General features: G+C 35.2%; 1 protein-coding gene across 6 annotated transcripts in view; it reads right to left on the reverse strand.

Annotated features, from left to right (window-relative positions):
• The window catches only part of LOC149786930 (uncharacterized), a 155159-nt gene that overhangs the window by 71449 nt on the left and 63906 nt on the right, over positions 1–19804 (reverse strand). For all 6 annotated transcript variants that reach the window (XM_089977457.1, XM_089977455.1, XM_089977458.1 and 3 more), the window contains exons 10-11: positions 17825–17898; positions 12427–12534 (exon numbers count right to left, since the gene is read on the reverse strand). In XM_089977457.1, the coding sequence (XP_089833583.1) occupies positions 12427–12534; positions 17825–17898 (182 nt within the window). The remainder of the gene's footprint in view (positions 1–12426; positions 12535–17824; positions 17899–19804) is intronic.

A 19804-nucleotide genomic window follows, 5' to 3' on the forward strand; every position in this document is an offset into this window, starting at 1 on the left:
AATGAAAATTAGTTGTTGCATCAGGAATGACAATACCTAGTTATCAACTGTAAAGACAATTCACATCTGGGATGTCAATACCTAGTCATCAGCAGTAAAGACAATTCACACCTGGGATGACAATACCAAGTCATCAGCAGTAAAGACAATTCACATCTGGGATGTCAATACCTACTCAGCAGCTACAAAGACAATTCACATCTGGGATGACAATACCTCGACATCAACCACAAAGACAATTCACATTTGGGATGACAATAATCAATCAGCTACAAACACAATTCACATCTGGGATGTCAATACTTAGTCATCAGCAGTAAAGACAATTCACATCTGGGATGTCAATACTTAGTCATCAGCAGTAAAGACAATTCACATCTGGGATGTCAATACTTAGTCATCAGCAGTAAAGACAATTCACATCTGGGATGACAATACTGTAATAACCTGCATTTACGGAGTGAGGTATGCATGCGTGTATACGGTAAATACTATTCATACAAGCCGCCCAATTTGGTCTAGATTTTTTTTTTAAAGTATAAATCAGTGCATTAGCAGTGAATTACTCAAATGAGTTGACATTACTATTTTCTAGGATCCTTTGTTTTGTTTACTTGTCGATTAATAGTTAGCTGGTATGGTCTACATGTTTTTGTGATAGCGAAAATAGGGAGTATCATGCCGGCGGCTGGCATCCTTGATAATTCGGTTAATGACTATTTCTAGTTAACCACTTACGACTGTACAGTACATACTCAATGTGTTTATAGTCCCTGATGTTTCATTTGTATATGTCATCGCATTTAAGTTTGTTTTTCCTCTTTTTCATTTCTTTGGTACATATACATGTTGACTACACTGTCATGCGGTCTACCTCGATGATATTGTAAGAGTACATAACACCGTTTCCGAACCATTGCTATGAGCGACAGACTAAGACGGTATGTGCCGCGAAAAACAAAACTGATTTTTTCTTTTTCTCTTTTTACTAAGGGCAATTCAATCGCAATGTAGCAATGTGTAAAATATCCAGCTGGTAATTTCTATAACTAATCATTGTGAAAATTAACTAAATATACACATGCAATACTAGCTCATGCTGGTTTGAATATTCCAACAAAAATTGTGGGTTTTGTGGGTTTTGCTAGAACTATGGGTTTTGTGGGTTTTGTTGGATTTGTGGGCTTTGTTGGTTGTGGGTTTTGTCAGGAGTATATAAGGCTTTGTGGGCTGTTTGAGGGAATTCAGTCAGCTAGCAGCCATTAAACTAGGTACATCACAGTTATTGAGTTTTATTTTTTTTTTATTTTTATTTTGTTTAGTTTATTACAGAGTTATGTCACTTTAGGCAATATTTTGGACAGTAAATTTTTGTTAAAGTTTATTTAAGTACAAATCAATTTTTATTGAAGTTATTTATTTCTTTAAATTATTTTTAATTTCTTTCTCTCTTCCAAATTATACACATTCTAGTCATTTCTAATTTATTTTACAAGCAAACTAGATATTGTTTTATCATTCGTTATTTGAAATTCAGTTATATGGTCAAGTGAGTGTTGTCCTCACACGCTAATACTTTTATTGATTTCTTTATTTATTTTCTTTATTTAATTAGTTTTATGAAGCTAAAGACATACAGAGAAGTTTCTCTACATTACAAATATATAGTTCCTTTCCTTAAATTATAAGTCCAACAAAGTTCTTTGGAAATAAAATGTCTAAGTCATTGTGAGTCTTTTCCTCACCGACATGACATTCTAAATTCAATTCAACAATACTTTATTATTCTAGCAATCTATAAAACATAAGTTATGCGTCTATTTTATGATTTACAAGTTGTCTAAGTCACTGTGCTTTCCTCACCGACTTGACATTCTAAATTCAGTTCAACAATACTTTATTATTCTAGCAATCTATAAAACATAAGTTATGCGTCTATTTTATGATTTACAAGTTGTCTAAGTCACTGTGCTTTCCTCACCGACTTGACATTCTAAATTCAGTTCAACAATACTTGATTATTCTAGCAATCTAAAAAATGTAAGTTATGTTTCTATTTTATAACGTATTAGTTGTCTAAGTCATTGTGAGTGTTTTCCTCACTGACTTGACAGCCAATTTACTTCCATCAATATAAGTTCACTTCAAATAAGTAATATGCTATAGTTGAAATGTAAAGTCAAGCAAGTGTTTTCCTTGCAGAGTTTTACATTTCACAATTACAATCAAGTCATACTTTCTCTCTTCTGTAGTAAACTTAGTTGCAACTAAATCCACAGATGGTAGCTCTAATATAATTTTCACTCATTAGAAAAAATAATATAATGAACTAATAGTATAGTGCTAATGTGTACCCTGACTTTGCATGAAATTATCATATACCATACTGTACCTCCAAACAATGATAGTATTTTGGCTTAGTTCAAAAACAACAAGACTGTTATAGCTATGAACTGACTTTATTCAATGTTTCTTAATAAATGAAACATCTTATGTTATGGTTGAAAATAAATCAAGTGTTCGAGTTTACTCCATTCTCCCCCTCCTTAGTTAGCTGATAAGAAGCATACTCATCCCTGGTGCCATACTCCAATGTAGTATTATCAGGACCTAGCTCGGCTGTTACCTAGTCATCAGCAGTAAAGACAATTCACATCTGGGATGACAATACCCAGCCATCAGCTACAAAGACAATTCACATCCGGGATGTCAATACCTTGTCATCAGCAGTAAAGACAATTCACATCTGGGATGTAAATACCTACTCATCAGCCACAAAGACAATTCACATCTGGGATGTCAATACTTAGTCATCAGCTCTAAAGACATTTCACATCTGGGATGTCAATACTTAGTCATCAGCAGTAAAGACAATTGACATCTGGGATGACAATATCAAGTCATCAGCTACAAAGACAATTCACATCTGGGATGTCAATACTTAGTCATCAGCAGTAAAGACAATTGACATCTGGGATGACAATACTTAGTCATCAGCTTAAAAGACAATTCACATCTGGGATGTCAATACCTAGTCATCAGCAGTAAAGATAATTCACATGTGGGATGTAAATACCTACTCATCAGCTACAAAGACAATTCAAATCTGGGATGACAATACCAAGACATCAGCCACAAAGACAATTCACATCTGGGATGTCAATGCCTATTCATCAGCATAAAAGACAATTCACATCTGGAATGACAATACCTAGTCATCAGCAGTAAAGACAATTCACATCTATGATGACAATACCTAGTCGTCAGCAGTAAAGACAATTCACATCTGGGACGACAATACCAAGTCATCAGCTACAAAGGCAAGTCACATCTGAGACGACAATACCAAGTCATCAGCAGTAAAGACAATTCACATCTGCGATGTCAATGCCTAGTCAACAGCAGTAAAGACAATTCACATCTGGGATGACAATACCCAGTCATCAGCTACAAAGACAATTCATATCTGGGATGTCAATACCTAGTCATCAGCTGTAAAGACAATTCACATCTGGGATGACAATACCTAGTCATCAACAGTAAAGACAATTCACATCTGGGATGACAATAATCAGTCATCAGCTACAAAGACAATTCACATCTGGGATGTCAATACCTAGTCATCAGCAGTAAAGACAATTCACATCTGTGATGACAATACCTAGTCATCAGTTGTAAAGTCAAATCATAACAGGGATCATGCTGTTTACATCTCACAGTAAACAAAGACAATTTACATCTGGGATGACAATACCAAGCCATCAGTTACAAAGGCAAGTCACATCTGGGATGACAATACCAAGTCATCAGCAGTAAAGACAATTCACATCTGGGATGATAATACCTAGTCATCAGCTACAAAGACAATTCACATCTGGGATGATAATACCTAGTCATCAGCTACAAAGACAATTCACATCTGGGATGACAATACCAAGTCATCAGCAGTAAAGATTTTTCTTATTGTTCTAGGGTTTAACGCCATTTTTCAGCACAAGATAGGCTATACATGGCGGCTAGTATAACTGGTGGAGGAAGAACCCTGGAAAACCCAGGGAAAAACCACTGACCCACGAGAAGCTACTGGCAGGCTTTCCCACGTACCCACGCTAGCCGAGCCTTGGACTTGAACCCACGCAGACAGAGGTGAGATGGCAGTGATCCGAAACGGTAAGCGCTTTAGACCACTCGGCCACTCAGGGCCCCAGCAGTAAAGACAATTCACATCTGGGATGACAATACCTAGTCATCAGCAGTAAAGACAATTCACATACGGGATATCAGTATCTAGTCATCAGCAGTAAAGATAATTCACATCTGTAATGTTAATACCTAGTCATCAGCTACAAAGACAATTCATATCTGGGATGACAATACCTAGTCATCAGCAGTAGAGACAATTCACACCTGGGATGACAATACCAAGTCATCAGCAGTAAAGACAATTCACATCTGGGATGTCAATACCTACTCAGCAGCTACAAAGACAATTCACATCTGGGATGACAATACCTCGACATCAACCACAAAGACAATTCACATCTGGGATGTCAATACTTAGTCATCAGCTACAAAGACAATTGATATCTGGGATATCAATAATTAGTCATCAGCTGTAAAGATAATTCACATCTGTGATGATAATACCAAGTCATTAGCAGTAAAGACAATTCACATCTGGGATGTCAATACCTAGTCATCAGCTACAAAGGCAAGTCACATCCGGGATGTCAATACCTAGTCATCAGCAGTAAAGACAATTCACATCTGGGATGTCAATACCTAGTTATCAGCAGTAAAAACAATTCACATCTGGGATGTCAATACCTAGTCATCAGCTACAAAGACAATTCATATCTGGGATGAAAGTACCTAGTAATCAGCAGTAAAGACAATTCACATCTGTGATGACAATACCAGGTCATCAGCAGTAAAGACAATTCACATCTGGGATGACAATACCTAGTCATCAGCTACAAAGACAATTCACATATGGGATGACAATTCCCAGTCATCAGCTACAAAGACAATTCATATCTGGGATGTCAATACCCAATAATCAGCTACAAAGACAATTCACATCTGGGATGACAATACCAGGTGATCAGCAGTAAAGGCAATTCACATCTGGGATGACAATACCTAGTCATCAGCTACAAAGACAATTCACATCTGGGATGACAATTCCCAGTCATCAGCTCCAAAGACAATTCACATCTGGGATGTCAATACCTAGTCATCAGCAGTAAAGATAATTCACATCTGGGATGACAATACCTAGTCATTAGCTAAAAAGACAATTTACATCTGGGATGACAATACCAAATAACTAGCTGCAAAGACAATATACATCTGGGATGCCAATTCCAAGTCATCAGCAGTACAGACAATTCAAATCTGAAACGATAATCCCTTGAATCAAATCTACTTGTGTCAGAATGTTGGAATGGAAGTACATATACTTTGTTCATATAAAATTAGGTCACTTCACAATGATCCCATTACAAAAACTCTAAGATGAACAATAATATGCATTAGCTTTCACATCTATAAATGAATTCACTAAATTCTGCAAAATCCAGCTGTAAAAGAGAAAATGCAGTAAATTGAGAAATCATGAAAAAATGTTTTTCAGACAATGACCATGATTTATCCCTTTTTTACAGTTACCAATAAAAACTGCAAGATAAGTATAAACACCACTTAACAGTTCTGTGATTTCAATCCTATATAATCCTAAATGTCTGGTCACAAGAAGAACAGTATTGAATGCTCCAAATGAATTGCAATAGTCCGAATCTCTTAGTGTGCCATAATAATGTAATCCTGAAGTCTTGGTGTGGCACAATGATGTAATCCTGAAGTCTTGGTGTACCACAATGACCTAATCCTGAATGTCTTTGAATGAGTTCTCAATAATTCCAAAGTAGTAATTTAGTCCAAAAGGTCAACAACACTCTCTAATTCCAATAAACAATTTAAATAAATGATTCCTCTCAAATTATATCTAAACATGCAAATGATTCCACAGAATTATCTTATAACTAGACAGATGAATTTGTTTACAAAGCTTCTGCTCATGTAAAAACTGTCACCTGACCTATGACACAAATGAATGGCCCTGGAATTCCTTATTTCAAATAGAAAACTCCATTAAAGTTTCAACAAGTTTGCTTCCAGAACTGTCACAGCATGATGAAGACATACCTGATACAACATATGTCATGTTAGATCAAATTTGCTTAATCCCACTTCACAACATGGACATATTCAGAACAATGCTATATTGCAAGTTTTAGTATGCACAAAGTGTAATATCTCCATCTCCCGCTAAAAGCTCATGTAAAACTCACCTTGGGAATTCATACAGGTAATTGTCAAAGAGACAATTAGAAGATTAGGTAGTCAGATATAGACAACCAACATTTCACATATTAAGTAACAGGATGATCATAGCTATGGTAATGTCTCAAGTCCTTTGAAGACTGCTGTACAAGAGTCAATTTGGATAATTTACATAGGTAAATTTCACAAAATGGACCAACCCAATCACAAAATGGACCAACAATACTCGCTAAATGAAACTGTGTTGAATAATAAAAGTTATTACACACCACAGCCTTAATTGAGAATGTTTTTCAGCCATGAAATGGACCGATTGAAAGACATAAGGCACATACTCATGTTTACACAGTTAATTTGTGTTGATTGTGTTAACACCTGTATTGGAAAAAGGTACTTGTTACTGCTGTATTATCCGTGTGACCCTCACTGTTTTAAAATACACTCCTCTCCTCCCCACTCCCCCAAATAAAATTGCCAGTAAGGAGTTTGACAGTACTAACCATCCTCTAATGAGTGCCAAGATGCACTCAAATAACGTTTGTATCACCATAAATCCCGGCTACTGAACTAATGAGAACAGTCAGTAAAGACTGCATCTAATTATTCCTATAGTTTTCTTTCCAATGGATATTAAGGACAAACACTTGGTGTATATTTTTATCTTATGTCAGTGTTGTTGTGATTATGTGAATTTTTGCATGTTTATGTATGTTTGTAGTAAAATACATGATGATGCTAAATCTATGTTTTCTTTGTAAGTGTATTACATGCTTTAAGAAAACATACATTGTTTGCCTGTATTCAAATTTGAATTTCTCCAACTATCTTCTATAGGCTTATATGAAAGACAAATTATTCTCAACTGGACATAGTCATTTATTTTTACATAACATGCACTAACCCATGTGACCCCGGAGCACACATTTTAAGTCTCAAAGAAAATGTGACCCCGGAGCACACATTTTAAGTCTCATAGAAAATACTGGGCTTCGTTTTATCCATGACTGAGTGTAGCCTTTATAGGTTATTGCCATCGCTGTTTATAGCTCAATGAGCATGCACAAGATGGGTCTAGTACAGTATACCCGTACGAAGGGCACTATGAGTTACCAAATTGCAGTTCATCAATGGATTTAGGATCAATTCTCAATAAAGTATTTTCCCTTGATGATATTTTCAAGAAATATGCCTTTTACAAGGCCTCCCTCGGAAATATTTTTCTTCGCGCCATGAAATTTGCCAAATGTAAAAATTTGGAGTCACTTTTCAGCCATTTTATGCCATGATACAGGGACTTAAAGATAAGCATAATATTATATTGGGCCTATTTTTAATCTATATAAATGTGACAATAAAACAGTTTTTACATGCTTTTATTACACTTCAAAGCACAAGAATAATTATCAATAAATATAACAATACCTTTATATTCACGTGAAGTTCAAGCATATGAAAAGCAAGAATGAATAAGAATGTTTCTTTATAAGTGAAAATACAAAACACTGCTTAGTCTTTATGAACAAAGCTGCCAACACTTCATCAATATCCAAGTCATTTTTTCCCCAGACCATTTCTTAAATTCCTTCCTGAAATCAACACTGGGCTCATCAATGGAAATTCTCATTAAATTTTTCAGAGTAGGTATACCCACAGAGTTTTGTAAGTTTGTTTTGATCAGATTCTGGTGACTGAATCCCCTCTCATAGTCTGCAGTAGAAATAGGGGCAACAAGTAACCTGGTAGCTGCCTCAGATGCAGCTGGATATAAATCATTGTTTTTTGGAGCTAGATTAGCCATATACTTTGTGACTGATACAGACTTGTTGTAGCAAGTAAATTTATAATTTTTCAATTATATAAGAGACTCGGACCCTTTACAGTCAACAAATGGCATCCTTGAAGTGGCATCCTGTGTTACTCAGTTAGCTTCAGGCCATAAAAACGTGTTATCTAAGTAAATAATCCCTAAAACACTATGCAGTCACAAGTGTCTCACACTCACAGTTTGCAATAAACATAAATTAACAAGTGCAAATGACAATGAACCTTTAACCTGACATGTTCAACAATGGATTATATCCCCCGGTCATTCCTTATTTCCTACTAATCACATTTAAATTCTTCTCAAAACCAACTGACAGCTTACAATTAGCTGCAATCATGTTCAAATAATGTTTTATTCATCCACTGACTGCCGCAGACATTGAAAACAGATATTAAGTGCCCTGAGTCAAGTATATCAATGAAAAATTTAAAATTTATAAAAATTTGTTGCCAGCAAATTTTGCCAATCAGTAAAAAATAGTGCCACTTTCAAACTTCTTTGCATTTTGCAACAAATGTGAAGCCTAGTGGAGGCCCTGCTCTCTTTATTGGAAATAATAATCTTTGCATAGATTTATAGTCTCAAGACAAGTTATGATTTTCCAACAATTTTTCAACTTCTGCAACATCTAACACTTTTCCTACAGTCTTCCAACTTTCAACAGGTTTCCAGCAAATTTATTTAAGGCCCGTGAAAGTTCAAATCGGTAGCCAGAAAGCCAGTGCATGAGCAAGGAGGCAACAGAGCATCTGAAGCCTAAATTCGATTTCTTGTGTACACCAGCACATAGCAGCCAGGTTAAAGACTCAATATAGACAGACGAGGGTGTCTACTCTAATTTGAGATATTAGTTACTTCTTTAATTTATTTAATATTTATTTTTGCAATAATTTTTATCACATTAACAGTTTCGTTACTTAAATAATTTTAAGACACAGATAGCTCATGCTGTAATTTCAGTATTTAAAGTAGAACTTCAATTTCTCATTATTTTAAAATAACCATTTCTTATTTCTAATGTTTCATCCAGTATCCATTTTCATGCATTTGAGATGTTCATAAATATGACAGTTTCTGTTCTTTGAGAAAAAATGTTCGCAAATCCCAGCTGTATAACTGTAAAAGAGTTTGCCTTGATGTCAGTGTATGTTGCGGTGATAAAACTTCAATTGGGTAATCAATCGTGACTTCTCATCACATATCGCCCCTTTCTTATTAATTATGTGTAGTCATTGAATGAGTCCAATTTCTCTTTACATACCACACTTTTGCTATTATGAATTGTGTGTGGTCATTGAATGAGTAAATTTTCTCTTCACATATTATGCTTTTACTGATACAGATTGTGTGATCATTGTATGAAAATAATTATATCCTCAAATCGCACCTATTCAATTCGATAAATATGTGTGTGATCATTGAATGTATCTAGTTATCTTCAAATATCACACTTTATTGGACTGAAACTCTCAATCTGATGAAATTATTTGCATTTGTTGCGTGAACATAATCTTCCTCCCAATACCACATCCTACTTCATGTACTCATCGGCTAGGATGCCGTCTAAGGGACACAGCTCTTTTCTTTGCCTAAAACGATCACAGGACAAGTAGTCTCCCCTGATCTACTGCAGTCCTATTAACTAGAGTCAACATTATCTACAAGAATTCTAAGTGAGAAAGTCTTGTTCTGCCCAAGATTGTATATTATATAAATAGTCTTCTTAATAGTACCCACCCCCACTTTCCATACTCAGTAAGCAATAATTAACTCAGATGAAGGCAAGTCATGCAGATGCAGAACATTCACGATATTTTCAACTGCACATCAGTGACTGCAAGCAGGGATAAAAATCAACCATTCAAGAAAAATAACCAAATGTCAGACCTGATGTCAAGTTAGCATCTCCACCACCAACCACCGTGACATATTTCCGTGAATCTAAGTGATTGCTGAATATTCAATTTATTGCTGTTTGTTTGAATCTTGTACATTGAAAATATGTGTATAGTATGCATACAAAAGTCTGACTCTGTCATTATTTTAATCCAGTTTATTGCATAAAGCACCTGTAACAAATAAATCTCACTATGGGTTTATTGTGTCAAAAAGTGAACAAGAAATAAAGTACCTAACCGTCAAAAAACGTTACAAAACTTATTTTTTCCCATGGTTCCAAATAAGTTGCTACTGTTGTTGTTGTTACTATTATTATTATTATTATTATTATCAACATCACTGTATAATTCAGATGTCTACTAGACGATAGTTGACTTGTACAGTTTGGTCCTTTATTCCAACTACTTGGGAAAACTAAATAAAACGCTGACGAAGAACATTTACTTTTCAGTACATCTCAAGTCGGTAAAAGTTAGTTTGCATTTTAAGCTGCCGTTGGTAGCGTTTGTAAGCATCAACTTTTTCCCTACAAAAATAAAATTTTCACGGCACAGCTAATGTGTTTCAGTCACATTGGAAAATGCAAAAATCCATCAGATTCCATCACTTTTTTAAGTTTGGTACTGACTTCCTTTGATGAAAAGTTCTTTGTTTTTATTGAAAGATTGTAGTTGGCTTTCTTTGATTAAGGGTGCATGCGTTATTGAAGTCACCGCTAAAGAACAGCCTTGGAGAACCAAACAAATACCCATTTCTTAATGCAGCCGCAACATCAAATAATTGTACTGCATGATTGAGATTGATTTTTTTTCCATTTGCTGAGTACTTTTTCATAGCAATCGGTGCTTCAAAGGTAAAATGTTTCCTTTGAAATTTCAGCAAACTATTTCATCTGGGTACATTTTTAAAAAGGAATTGGCCATCATTTGGACTATTCTAGTTACTGTCCCTCCATGCCTATTGAACAAATCAATAAGTAAGATGTATTTTTTTTTTTTACATTTGTGGTAACACTGTGATGCTGCCTTCCACACATGCATCTGAAAATTAGCAATGGGTCAACGGACGATAGGGACGCAGGTGTTCTGGTTTGATGACAGGGATTTTTACAGAAAATGTGAGTGTTCTGAAGGATTTAATTCTGAGTGTAAAGAAGAGGAATTTTACTTACCATCCACAAATAAATGTCAGTCTTTGGAAATGTATTAATTACTAGCGAGCGGCTGAAAATCCGATGAAAGATAGATGATGAGATAATACCTCGTCTGGTTGATCTCCGTTACCAGAAATGTCAACAACAAAAAAGCGGATATTTCACAACATACAGTACTCATGCTAGATGTCATGATAAGCGGATTATAATATAACAGTGCACTGTTTAGATGGTTTGACAATATGGACAAAGAATTTGTTTATGTAACAATATATAAATTTCAGTGCATTTTATATCCAGTTTGTGGCTTCCTTTCATGGGGCCTCTGAATTTCTGCACTCCAAACCAATGGTTGTATATAAAAGTTTAAACAGTCAACAACATCACCAATAAGAAAAAATCACCACATGGTATTTTTTGCCGCCATTAAGGAAACTTTATCCAAATTTGCGACATTAGCGAAGACCTATGTGATCCCAGAATAAACTTTATATGCATTATTTCTTGTACTTTTAAGAAGAAAAAAACTACTTTTTCATGTACAAGAAAAATACATACAAAATTTAAGGAGCCACGCCAGGATCATCTTGAATTATTTATACACGATCTCTTCTCCAAAATGATAATAATGTTTTTACGTTTTTTTCATAGTTTTAAGAAAGAATTTTTTTGTGTACAAGAAAAATACATGCATATGACATTTCGGGAGCCACACCATGACCGTGTTATATCCGAATTTGTGTTATAACGGAGCACGCTATAGCAGGGTCACACTGTACATTGCAAGAGTCAAATCCTTGATGGGGTCATTCTCAGTACTAATTTTCTTCCTTTTCCTTCTGCATCTCCTTAGTAAAAGACACAAGTTGCAGTGTTACTTGGAAAGGAATACTGCAGACTATGATCATGTAAAATACATAAATAACTTCTTTTGTGCAATGACATTTTGCAAATGAAAAAGTCAATCTGTTAACACGGAAAGGACTGGCACAAAAATTAAAAATGATCAGGCAAGCATAAATTAGCATGGCACAAGGAAAGTGTGTTACAGCAATTTCCCAGCCTGAATGACTTGTAGAAAACACAAGTTTGTGATATACAATACAAATGTCTGTGCTTATATATGTGTGGACAAAGATATTCACCTAGGTCACACTCATAGAATATGGCCAAGGTACAAAAATAAAAGCAAGAACAAACATACCATTTGCACACCATACTGCATGGGATTTCTTACATCAGGATTGTTAGCAACAGGAGCACTGGGCATCACAGTGTGGTCTCCATAATTACCCAACACATTCATCTGGTTCTAAAAATATAAAGACCAAATGGAGTGGTGAGCAATTTGATCATATAAATATACATCTCCAGCATTCTACCACATACAATAAGATGATGATATGTCTATAATCAAAACATTATTACTCATCTGAAATATAGTGTTAATACACTGCCTTGTCAACATGTATATCTGATGATGATGACTATAATATTCACAATGATTTGCATCTGTCTACTATCATGTATAACCAGCATTTATCAGGAATTCAGACTATTCTGTCAGATACTACATCCAGCTGTAAGTCAGAAAATGCATTAGGTCCTCCAAAGTCATGGACCAAAAAACTCTTTCTGCAATTTTAAATCATGACCATGATACATAACAATTTTCACATTTACTGATAAAAACTGTAAAATAAGGGTAATCTTTCAAAATACTCCCTCGCATGCTACCGACAGAAAAGAGCAATAACTAGGTCACTCTAATAAAAATCACTAGAGCAAGGTGATGTGTTGAAAAATGCACACTCAGCTAATGACCATGTAACCCATTTCATAGTGATCCATGACAAATTATGAGACTAGCTATACTAGTGAGAATGAGTAAGACATTACATTTTTAGCTGCAATATGAATGATACAACAACTGTAACAAGAGACCCAAGGGGGTCTTATATTGCTCACTTGGCTTATATAACACGACAGCTGATCATGTCAATATGCAGACTTATCAGCTATTGTCAGGACACAATAATAGTATAGGCTTCTTTACCAAGGTGGAGTAAAATCAAACTAGAATTTGGTTTCCAAAATGGTAACCAGCTCAGCCAAAGTGTTTACATGATTACCACTTTAATGTGTTTATAACTTGGATCAACATATAACACTTCCAAGATCTTGATAATGAATGATACAACAACTGTAACAAAAACCCAAGAAGGTCTTAAATTGCTAACCTGACTTACTTAACATGACAGCTGATGATGTCAATATGTAGACTTATCTGCTATTGTCAGGACACAAAATATAAACTCTCTCTCAAACTTTGCATCAGTTTGATTTTACACAATGTACTAATATAACTACACCTTCGCTACAAAAAACTCATTTACCACCTTTGAGTAAGCAGGATCGGGAATTTCCATAGACAGAGAATGGTAACTAGCCCAGCCATTCAGTTGCCATGTATCTCACTAATATGCACATACTTCACTTGTTATAGGATCTATCATGAACAATACTAATATAGGCTTCTTTACCAAACTCCATGACCTTGATAATAAGAGTTTACATGATTACTGCTTTAATATGTTCATATCTTGGATCAACATAAAACAGTTACAAGATCTTCATGATACAGAATTACTCACAATCATACTCAATCAAGATCTTGGTCACATAAACCTATTTTCTAAGTTTGGTCAAAATCATATCAAAAAAATACAAAGTCTTGCATGGTATAAATCTCACCTGATCTGGTTCTGGATTGGGTTAAAGTTGGTTTAAAATAAGCTAAATAGTGTCTTAACTGGTAACAAGCCAATCAAATGCAAAATTATCTTTATTAACATGTGCAGATCTTACCCATTATTAATTTTATTCATGATCCAGAATCGATAAATTTTATCAAAGTTCATCCTGCATTATGACTGTCAGTGTGGTAACAAGGTGAGGCAATCAGATGAAATATAAACTCATTAATACTTATTATTTTCACTATTTATTTAAATTAAGCTCTTGATGATATAAGCACATATTTCAAAACTGATAATAACTGACTTAATGGCAATAAGCTCAGCAAATCAGATGTAAGAATACCTCATTACTAAGGATGTCTTATTCATTAGTGAACTCATCCAAGCTCTTGTTGATACAAACCTATATATCAAAGCAGATCAAAAGTGTTCATAAATATGGTTTCCTTGGTGTAAGCATAATCAGGAAATTATTCAGAATATCTTCATTAATATGCCTGCTTCCGGCTTATTATCAAATATGAGTAAGATATAAGCATGTATTTAAAGAAACCTGAAAACAAATTCACACCAAACATATGTTTTCCAGCACAGTTATAAAGCTAGCCATTTCACTGCAAAGTAACTCTATTATCATGCAACTGAATTTCACTGGTTTCCAAAACCTATTTAAATCTTGATCACACAAGTCAAATTTAAAGTCTAGTCAAAATTATGTCATTTAAGAAAGAGCATTCCAGAGGTTAGTGAATGAGACACAATATTACAACATTATTATGTGTGTATCTCATTAGTAAACTCTTCTCAGATTTTTATATATTGTAAGTTTCATTAAAATCGGATTAGACTATACTATGGTTCCCAGAACAGTAACAATCTCAGCCAGTTAATTACAAGACTACCTTATTAAGACGGATACAGTTTGGCCATTATTACACATGTCTGAAATTTTTTATGTATAAGCGTATATTTCAAGTCTGATCAAATCATACATCTGGTCTTCAGAGTGGTTACACTGTTAGCCAATGCGATGACCTTATTAATATATGTGGTTCATGTTTATTATCAAATTGACCGCTCCGGTGGCCTAGATGGTTACAGTGTCAGCTTCGGATGTGGGAGATCATTACATTAAAAGCCATATAATTTCTCTCCCAAACTGAGAACCCCTGCCATTTTTCATGTGTGTAACTTAATCTGATGTTGATCAGTGACATCCACAAGTCAACTGATCTCAGTTGATTACAAGATTTCATGATGTCACCATTTTAAGTATAGGAAGCCCACACCATGCTATACAGTAGTTCGGTAGCTGATTCTTATGTGATATGCTATCCTCATTTTGCATCTGATATGATGCTGTCCTCAGCCTAACACTGATGAGTATTTTTCTTAAAAAGCATAACTAATATACATTAATTTTTAAATGTCTATGACCGATTCTTACCAATTAATATAGGAATCTGCAACAGATGTGTCTGTCTTCAACCTAAGCTCATCCTTCAACATATTCCAGCGATCAAACTGATCACCAATATTCAACCAAGTCCTATTTTTATCTAACATATACTTTATTCTCAGACCTGCTTAAAAAAGCCTGACTGCCTCTCTTCATTCACACTCAGATCAATTTGTATGCCAACTGTGTGAATGCTGTTATTGGATTAGTTGCCAAAAAAATTTGCTGAATGTATAACATCACTACTTTTGAAGTACATTCCAAATAAAAAATGGAATTACGAACGACTTCATTGACTGAACTAAGGAGTGGCAACTCTTAATCCTAAATATTTTATCGTCATTTAAACATAACATCTTGATTATTTCAAACAACACTTTGTTAGATAACAACATTCTAATAACAGGCAGGTCAAAGTTAAATATACCGCCACCCCTCTACTACCCAATATCACCTGTCCTAACCAAACTGCTATGAACTGTCTTAAACATTCTAGTTGCATGCACATCCACGTTAGTCATACCCACTCCCCCTCAACCACCCAATGTCAACTGTTCGTCCAACAGAAATCCTATCAACATTCAAATAACAAGCACATCCAAGTTATTCATAACCATTCCCCTTCCGCTAACCATCATAAACCAGTCTTTCCAACAAAATGTGTATCAACATTTTAATAACATGTACATCCAAGTTGTTCACAACCACTCCCCATCCACTACCCACCATCAACTATTTCTTCAGGGGCCAAGGGTGGCCAAGTGCTGTAAAGCACTCGCCTTTACATATCGCTGACATCTTAACTCTGCTGGTTTGGGTTTGGAGTCTCAGGCACAGCATGTATAGTCATGTGAAACAGCTTGCCAGAAGCTTCCAGTAGGATAGTAGTTCTGCCCTAACAATGAACCTAAACTCAAAACAACAACAGCTAGTTCTTCTCCTTGGAATTATATCAACATTATAATAACATGCACATCCAATTTATTCATATCCACAACCCCTCCACATAATAATTCCTAAACAAACACCAGATCTCTAGGAATGTAAAAAAAAACAGTGGATTGTTAGAGGCTGTTGCACTATGTGTGCTCTGCAGAGCAACAAAGCTAAAAGCTGATGACACCTGGTGGCATCAAGTGGAGGTAATGGGCAAGAGTTAGTGCTCTTTGTCTCTTTCAACATAGACAAGACAAAATGTTTTCATCTTTTAGTAGGGCTGGATCCATGACATAGCTGGCTCATATTCATAATGTAATGTGATTGGGGATTGCATTCAAAGGAGAAACTATATTCAAGATTATATTAGGAAGCAAATCCAAAATCATTCCATATAATATCACAAGGAGTCCATTATCACAAGGAGTCCATATAATATCACAATGAGTCCATTATTAATAAGAATGATAAATTATGCAATGTCCATAATACCATAATGCCAGCAAGTAGCTAATGATACCTTGATTCTCACAATATAAACATTTTTCTCTCAACAACATTCTAATAACAGAACTCTAACTTATTCTTACCCACTATGCTGTCCTTTTCCTTGTAAGTGTATCAACATTCTACCAGTATGTACATCCATGTTATTCATAGTCACTCCCCTTCCACTAATCAAAAACAACTATTACTACCCCTTGGAAAAATATCAACACTTTAATAACTTGCACATCCAAGTTATTCATACACAATCCATATCACATTAATAAGAAAGATCAGTAAATTAATGTCCATAGTGCCAGCAAGTAGCTAATACTACAATAACTTTGACTCCCACAACATAAACATCTTACATTCAACAACAGGGAAACACTGCAGAGTCAAAGAAGACAATGTTCCTAATTCTAAATGTCTATATTTTGTTCCATAAAGTTGCATATTTAAGTTCAAATTTATACATATGTATACCATGGGGAATAACAACATTACATATATATATACCAAGAGGAATAGCAACATTACATATGTATATCAAGAGAAATAGCAACATTACATATGTATACCATGGGGAATAGCAACATTACATATGTATACCATGGGAAATAGCAACATTACATATGTATACCATGGGAAATAGCAACATTACATATGTATACCATGGGGAATAGCAACATTACATATGTATACCATGGGGAATAGCAACATTACATATGTATACCATGGGGAATAGCAACATTACATATGTATACCATGGGAAATAGCAACATTACATATGTATACCATGGGAAATAGCAACATTACATATGTATACCATGGGGAATAGCAACATTACATATGTATACCATGGGGAATAGCAACATTACATATGTATACCATGGGGAATAGCAACATTACATATGTATACCAAGAGGAACAGCAACATTACAATGTTTTCTAAAACAAACCTTTGTGTCATTTTCATCAAATTCCATCTTTACCACAGCTTGCCTCTGACCTTTCACCTTGAGGCTGGACGAGTCTGAAAAATACAATATAAGCAGGCATTAACAAACAAAGCATTTGTTAGAATAATACTATAATAATTTTAAAACTTTCTTTAAAGAGATTTACTCAGATAGTCAGAGTACATTCTTCCTTGAAGCTTGAGAATATGGAACATATTACATCATACAAAGTAAAAATAATTACAATTTAGTTATACATTATTTCATTATCATTAATACTAAATTCTATTATATGTATGATCACTTAAGAATGCCTTTTCCTTAAATACATAGTTTTCTTTATTGAGGTGGAGAATGGTGGCTGCTGTGTAAGACTGATTTTAATAATGTAATACTTACCTGTCACTGCTGAATTGCTTACCTGTTCCAGGACACATGTCCCACAGTCCAAGTCCTTACTTCAAACCTCCCGTTACATGCAACATACTAAACATATTACAGTTTGATCTCCACATCGTAGGTTCATGAAGGATACTCCTCATGAATCTGAATTGTATCCACACTAAGGTCAGATCATTAAAGTGAGCTGTTAGCCGTGAATTTTACAATAATGGCTGGCAAATGCTATATAATTAAAATTACTTTTACCATCCACCCCCAGAAAACTAAATTGTATTAGGAGCATTAAAATTCCTGCAAGGATTCTTATTATAATGAAGATGGATGCCATACATGAACACTTCAGAACTTGAGGAGTGAAAGGTTCCAAATCGTCATGTGACTATGGGGAATATTCTTACATTTCACTGATCTCAATGTGCAACTGTACCATCGAAGAAGAGCCAATACATGGCATTGAGGTTTATATGGGGGAAGAAGTGTTTTTCATCATCTGTTTATAAGTGTGCTGACTCATGGCCACGTCCCAAACAGAGTTTGTCTATAACTTTAAAATAGACTGTTCATACCCACTTGGTACAATACAAACATGTGGGATGAGTCATTTGTGCAACATTATGAACACACATTTCCTCCAGTCTTATATAATTATTGTAATCCAACAATTATAATCAAGCTGGCAAAGCAAGTGTTTACTACTTATTCAGTTTCCACAACTGATGCACCAGAAGGGAGGTGGGTGGTGGGAATTATGTTGTTGTTGTTGTTGTTATAGGGTTTAACGCCATTTTGCAGCACAATATAGGCTATACATGGCGGCCAGTATTAATGGTGGAGGAAAAACCCCAGAAAGAACCACCGCTCTCACATACCCACTTTGGCCGAATCCGAGACTCAAACCGGCGCAGACAGAGGTGAGATGGCAGTGATCCGTGATGGAGACCACTCGACCACTCGGGTCCCCGGTGGAAATTATGATTAAACAATGGGACTTAATGTTCAAGAAGAGGCAAGCAAGGCAATCAAGGCTGATCATGAATTGCTGATATTAAAATTAATTTTCTACAGATTGTGTATGCAATGGAACCCCTCTGGTGGCATAAGTGGTTGGAGTGTCTGCCTTGGATGTGGGAGGCTGTGGGTTCAAATCCCAGCCGAGTCACACCAAAGACTTCTAAAAATGGTACTAACAGGTGCCTTGCTTGGCGCTTAGGATTAAGAGGTTAGTGTTAGGACTGTTAGGCCTGGTGTCAGGATAATGTGACTGGGTGAAACATGATACTACATATCTGTGGCATGATGTTCCAGTGTTTTCCAGTGCTAGGCATAACTGTAAACTGCTACACTGCAGATAGCATAGCGATATGACTGAAGAATTGATAAAGCTACGTTAAAAATCCCAATCATACACACACGCATGCAATGTAAGAATAGTTCAAAGAACTGTATCAGAGAAACTATAACGTGTTAAACTACACTGTTCTTTGTTTTTAATAGTGTAAGTCCTATGAAACATTTCTACCATGTATGATCAGAAGAAACAGTTAAAAATATTTACCTAATGGCTGCTATAGAAGCTAT

The sequence above is a fragment of the Sinohyriopsis cumingii genome, chromosome 12 (genome assembly GCF_028554795.1).
Source record: "Sinohyriopsis cumingii isolate HCF-2022 chromosome 12, ASM2855479v2, whole genome shotgun sequence".
NCBI classification, from domain to species: Eukaryota; Metazoa; Mollusca; class Bivalvia; order Unionida; family Unionidae; genus Sinohyriopsis; species Sinohyriopsis cumingii.